This window comes from Morone saxatilis, unplaced genomic scaffold (assembly GCF_004916995.1).
Source record: "Morone saxatilis isolate NCDOM2014 unplaced genomic scaffold, NCSU_SB_2.0 Contig0, whole genome shotgun sequence".
Taxonomy (NCBI): domain Eukaryota; kingdom Metazoa; phylum Chordata; class Actinopteri; family Moronidae; genus Morone; species Morone saxatilis.
In genome coordinates, this window is record NW_023339650.1 from 19,175,833 (window position 1) to 19,182,165 (window position 6,333).

The 6,333-nt window shown below is 49.3% G+C and overlaps 1 protein-coding gene across 1 annotated transcript; it reads left to right on the top strand.

Moving 5' to 3' along the window:
• Positions 1 to 18: 18 nt before the first annotated feature.
• On the top strand, positions 19 to 6,317 carry kbtbd2 (kelch repeat and BTB (POZ) domain containing 2; the record flags this gene model as incomplete). Its single annotated transcript, XM_035665549.1, is given in 3 exon segments — positions 19 to 302; positions 4,120 to 4,285; positions 4,677 to 6,317. Coding segments are annotated over 3 exon segments (1,899 nt in total). The 3' UTR covers positions 6,237 to 6,317.
• Positions 6,318 to 6,333: the final 16 nt, after the last annotated feature.

Consider the following 6,333-nt stretch of genomic DNA (forward strand, 5'->3'; position numbering starts at 1 on the left):
GCCCCCCCTCCCCCCCCCCCCCGTTTATCCTTTTTAAATCTTTATTTTTTTTTCTCCTGGTTGGCTTGAGTCCGGTTCTGCCGGCCGTGAGACTTTTCAAAACTGGGGCGCGATTCATGGGATGCAACCATGTCGGATCTCAGTGAGCGCAGGCCGGTCAACACGGACTACGCTGTCTCCCTGCTGGAGCAGCTCAAGTTCTTTTACGAACAGAAATTACTGACTGACGTTGTGCTGCTGGTGGAGGACACGGAGTTCCCCTGTCACAAGATGGTCCTGGCCACATGTAGCTCCTATTTCAGGTGAGTGCGCCGCACCAACGTCAGCCCCGGTGTGGAATAACTCGCGGCGTACGTCGGGGATTTGGGTTTTTAACGACCCCGGGCTGATTGTGGTCCCGCTTTGTGTGCTCATAGCTCGTCTGAATTTGTCTCCTACAGTTTCAATAAATAATGCAGCGCTCAACGTTGGGCTTTTGTGTCGGCAGACAGCAGTTATTCCCCTCCGTCTGATCATGATGAGGTGTAGCTACGCTGTCGTTATGTAGCACAGTTGTTGTGTCTGTAAGTGCGCAGCCTCCTACGGTTCCAATGAATAATGCACCACGTTGTAGAGCAAGTGTTACCCACTCCATACGTGGAGGATGGAAACCAAGAGGATGGTGTTTCCTTGAAAGCCGGGGCTCGAGTCTCCCTCTGCTCCACGGAATAAATGAAGCTATCTCTAACCTGTAGTTGCACAGACGTATCCCTCAAGGCCCCAGGGAGGCCTCATTTGTACGCACAACATTGCATAATGAAGTGTGTGTGCACTGCGGTGAATATGACAGAGCAGCAGCAGCCACGGCTCTGGGAATAGTCCATCTGTACATGACAGGAGCTCATGCTGCATTTGAACACCCTGTCTAGCTCTCTGTCTCACCCTTCCCTCCCTCCCTCCCTCCCTCCCTCCCCTTCCACTGCACACTCACACATGCGTTCCAAGAAAAGGTCCCGACAACTTGATGCCTCTCTCACACCCACCTCTCGGCGATCTTCCCCACTGTTTCCCACGCACTCGTTATCTGGTGCGAACACGCAAAGCATTTCCCCCTCCAGGGTTCAGAGGTGTCGCAGCGCTTCCTCTAAACCGCTACTCCTTCCTTCTCTCTCTCTCTCTCTTTCTCCCGCGTTGCCTCTCCTTCCACCTCCCTCTCTCCTCGCACGCCTCGCTTCAGGGGAAAAGGGGGGCGAGACTCTGGAGAGAGCTTGTGTTTTGGAGGGGAAAGTCTGGTCACGTAGGTCTTGGTGAGAGATGGAGAGAAAGGGGAAGAAAGAGGAAAAACAGGGAGGGGGGTGCAGGGGTATGCCTGCAGGGTTGCGTAATAGAGCCTGGCAGGTTCAGCCCCTGCTGCGAGCAACACATTCACACAGCCACAAACCCCCGTACAGGAGGGCAGAGCTGTGTTACAGACCAGTTATTGTTTAAGAGTTAAATATATATCACCATCGTCTAATCGGCCTTTCCATTTTTCAATTAATCCTTAATCTCATTTATAAAATGTCAGAAATTGTAGAAAAATATACAGAAGAACTTCAAATTAACTGCTTCAAGTGCTGCAACTCATTATTGATTAATCTGCCGGTTTCTTTCTGGTGTTCTGTCTAAAAAATGTCAGGAAGTTTGCGAAATATACCCATCGCGACTTCCCCGAGCCCCAAAACAGCGTCTACAAATGTCTTGTTTTGCTGACCGACAGTTCATAACCCAAAAATATCCAGTTTACCTTCCTGTAAGACATTGAAAACACATCATTTGAGAACAGTTTTACTTAAAATTCCACAAATTATTGGCCGGTTATCTCAGTTGTTTCTCAGTTTAAGAGGAAATGGCAGCAAATGCTCACATTGCAGGAAGCAACACGTTTCTGACACCTTTCCTCATCGTCTGCCTTAATTGATTATCAAAGTTGTTGTAGATTTGTGGCCTGTCAATCAATCATTTCATAGACTGAATATTGCTGCACTGTTTTAATTTGAATCTATTTGAGGATATTCCCCCGAAATAAATCCATATTTGATTCACACGACTGTTCAACACCCTTCCCTGGGAGCCGTTTACCCGTTGGAAGTGATGTTTATACATTCCTCAGCAGCGGTTGTATCTTCTGTGGAATAAACAGAAGAATTGCGTAGTTTGGCAACGATGAAGCTACTGACAGACCCTCAAAATCAGAAAACACAAACAGCGAAAACCTGTGTCACTGTATCGCCGGTGCTGGCTCTTTGACGTGTTACTGACAGACACGCCGGCCGCTGCAGACGTGAGCGTTCGGCACCAGAAGATGGCGCCGCGGTGAATGCAAATGATCAGTTCCCAGCCAATAACCGCTCCACAGAGGCACAAAACACGAGAAATCGATGTGGTGAAAGAGGTTAAAGAGGCTCTGACTCACTCCGAGCTGCGATGAATGACAACGTGGAAGTGTAGGCGGCTCGCCAAGGCTGCAGCAACATGGGAGTTGGAGCAGAGAGAAGCCCAGCCGGAGCGAAACTGTGCACAGTTAGCCCCCCAGACAGGTGCTGACTGTCACTTTTTGTAATTGAGTATTAGGAAACTGGGTTGGTGGACTCAGTAATCAGTGTACAAGAGCTGTGGAGCCTCAAGTCAGCCGTAACATCTGCTCCTAATAAAGCAGTGGTATTCAGGCCAGTGTAGTGTGCTGTAATATGGCTCTGAGTCAAAACAATAACCGGATCAATAGTTTCTAAAGAAAGAAGAACTCATTAGGAATGTGGAAATGGTGGCCGGGCAGGTAATTGCCATTCACTGTTTCATTTCACACTCTTAATACGTTCATAACTTTTAATCATTTAACTGTAATGTAGCTCTTAGAGCTCGAATGATCAACAGGACATTAATTCAATCATTTTGAGTGCTTGGAAGTTATTTTTAAAATCAAAAAACGCCAAAAATGAATTGGGTACCAGCTTAGCAGTAAATATGTGCTGCTGTTCTTCATCTTCTGTGAGAGCAGCCGGAGTATCTTTGGGTTTGAGGCCTTTTCTGACATCTTATTGACCAAACGGTGAATTGATTAATCAATCATGCTCACTGTGAGCCTTTGTTATTCTCTCTTTTCACCAAACTAATTTATGGTTAAAGATAAAAACTCTACAAAGTAAAAGCTGAGATTTAAGCCTGACATGAACTGTTTCTGAATGTGTAACATGAACCGCGAGCTGCTTGTCTGTTTCATGTGTCGTATCTTTGTTTTTATCAAACAAAGACAAATTTCCACCTCTGGATAATAAAGATAAATTATGTTATTTTCATTAGAATATAACATAATTTAAGTGTTACTTGCTTTCCTGTTAGCTTTTGAAACGATACCACAAATGTATCACAGTATCCCAAAAGCATCTGGTGTCATATCAGAGTTTTACACTCAGCTCTAGATGTTTCTAGTAACACTGAGTTAACGTTGGATTTTGCTTTTTGGACGACTTGGAAAGAGCATTTCAGCAGCAGCAGCAGCCAGTTACAGGTCCCCTGATCCTGGTTGGTAACTTTGTCTGTTTTTACAGCCACTTTGGCGAGTGGCCAGCTGTCATTAGGAGGCTCTGTTTATTTAAAAAAAAAAAGTTGGAGAGAAAAACAGCAAACGACTGAATTTGGAGTTTCATCGCCCGCTGTACTCTTAAAAAGTCGTTCAGTTCTATGTGTTTATCATGAAGTCAGGACTAAACAGTTTGGAATTAAAATAGAATCCGAGTAAATACACTCATTTCTCCTCGTTAAACACATGTTAAACACATGTTAAACCAACAGTGCCTTCATCACTGTGACTCTGTCTCTTAATCTAAAATCACCTCTGGATTGTATCTCCATTCTGCTGCACAGAAATATATCTGACGTGATGTTAAAGTTGGTAAAGTCCAGTTTCACTAAAAGAAATCCGGTGCTGAAGCTTATCAGAACACAGTTAACACAATACAAGCGGAGCCACCAGGTGTGCAGTGAAATCCTGCTGCGTGGACAGTGTGGGATCTTGTTGTGTCACGTCCTCATTCTGTTGTTGATGCGTTGACTGATGAGCCTGCGTTGTTGTTGTTGTCGTCGTCGTCTTTGTTCCTGCAGGGCGATGTTCATGAGTGGCCTCAGTGAGAGCAAACAGACCCACGTCCACCTGAGGAACGTGGACCCGGCCACCCTGCAGATCATCATCACCTACGCCTACACGGGCAACCTGGCCATCAGCGACAGCACCGTGGAGCCGCTCTACGAGACCGCCTGCTTCCTGCAGGTCTGAGTTAGATTCTTAAGAAAAATATTAACGATTAACTAACAGGGATACATATCTTAATCCTCTGTTATTAATACACCACAGAAAATAGTCCCCAGAGAAGTTTCCTTTCCAGTTAAATCAAATGACTGAACCTTTTTAAAATACATGAAACTTTATAGTAGTTTTTAAAGATTTGTCTTCATCAGTAACTAATGTGTAAGTGGTAGAGAAGTCAGAAACATCTTGAGAGATGGACTAACACAAAACACATGTCCTTTAAATATGAATGCTAAAACAAACCTGGCATGCTTTCAGTATAAGTATGTTCTACCAAGTGGCCAACATTTAGTTATTTACATCTTTTTAATTGGGTTGTGTTGGGTCGTCTCTTGTCCTCGGTCTCATCCAGGTGGAGGACGTCCTGCTGCAGTGCAGAGACTATCTGGTGAAGAAGATAAACGCTGAGAACTGCGTCCGCATGCTGAGCATCGGCGACCTGTTCAGTTGCAGTGAGCTAAAGCAGAGCGCCAAGCGCATGGTGGAGCACAAGTTCCCCGTGGTCTACCGGCAGGAGTCCTTCCTGCAGCTCTCCCACGAGCTGTTGATAGACGTCCTGAGCAGCGACAACCTCAACGTGGAGAAGGAGGAGACGGTGCGCGAGGCGGCCATGCTGTGGTTGGAGTATAACATGGAGGCGCGCTCGCAGCACCTGTCCTCCGTGCTCAGTCAGATCCGCATCGACGCGCTGTCTGAGGTGACGCAGCGCGCCTGGTTCCAAGGTCTGCCTCCCAACGACAAGTCCGTGGTGGTGCAGGGCCTCTACAAGTCCATGCCCAAGTTCTTCAAACCCCGGTTAGGCATGACGAAGGAGGAGATGCTGATCTTCATGGAGGCCATGTCAGAAACGCAACACGAGGGATATGTGATGTCCGCGTCCTTGCCTTATACGGTAGTGTGTTACAGCCCGCAGGCGGAGAAAGTGTACAAGCTCAGCAACCCCCCCGGAGACCTGCAGAAGGTGGGAACCCTCGTCACGCCAGACAACGACGTGTTCATCGCCGGCGGGCAGATCCCTCTCAAAAACACTATCACCAACCACGGCAAGAGTGGAAAGTTACAGGCCGTCTTCCACTCGGTCGACAGCTTCTTCTGGTTCGACGCCCAGCAGAACGCGTGGGTGCCCAAAACCCCCATGCTGTGCGCCCGAATCAAGCCCTCGCTGGTCTACTGCGAGGGCTACATCTATGCAATCGGCGGCGATAACGTCGGAGGGGAGCTGAACAAGCGCACGGTGGAGCGCTACGACTGCGAGAAGGACGAGTGGAGCATGATGAGCCCCCTGCCCTTCGCCTGGAACTGGAGCACCTCCGTAGTGGCGCACGACTGCATCTACGTAATGACGCACGACCTGATGTACTGCTACTTCCCGCGGGCCGACACCTGGGTGGAGATGGCCATGCGCAAGACCAGCCGCTGCTTCGCCTCCGCGGCTGCCTTCGGCGACCTCATCTTCTACATCGGCGGCCTCCACGTGGTCAGCAACTCCGGCATCCGCCTGCCCACGAGCACCATCGACGGCTCCTCCGTCACCGTGGAGATCTATGATGTCAACAAGAACGAGTGGCGCCTGGCCGCCAACATCCCCGCCAAGCGTTACTCGGACCCGTGCGTGCGGGCGGTGGTCCTGCTCAACTCGCTTTGCATTTTCATGCGCGAAACCCACATGAACGAGCGCGCCAAGTACGCCATCTATCAGTACGACCTGGAGCTGGACCGCTGGTACCTGCGGCAGCCCGTGTCCGAGCGCGTGCTCTGGGATCTGGGCAAGGACTTCCGCTGTGCGGTGGGGAAGCTGTATCCCTCCTGCCTGGAGGAGTCCCCCTGGAAACCCCCCACCTACCTCTTCTCCCCCGACGGAGCCGAGGAGTTCGAGGTGGACGGGGAGCTGGTGACCCTCCCTCACGTATAGCTCTTAACCTCCGCTCCCCTACCTCGCTGACTGAACCAGGAATCTGTACCGCTGAGGGGTGAACACGGAGGGGGGAGACGGAGGGGGGAGGGGGAGG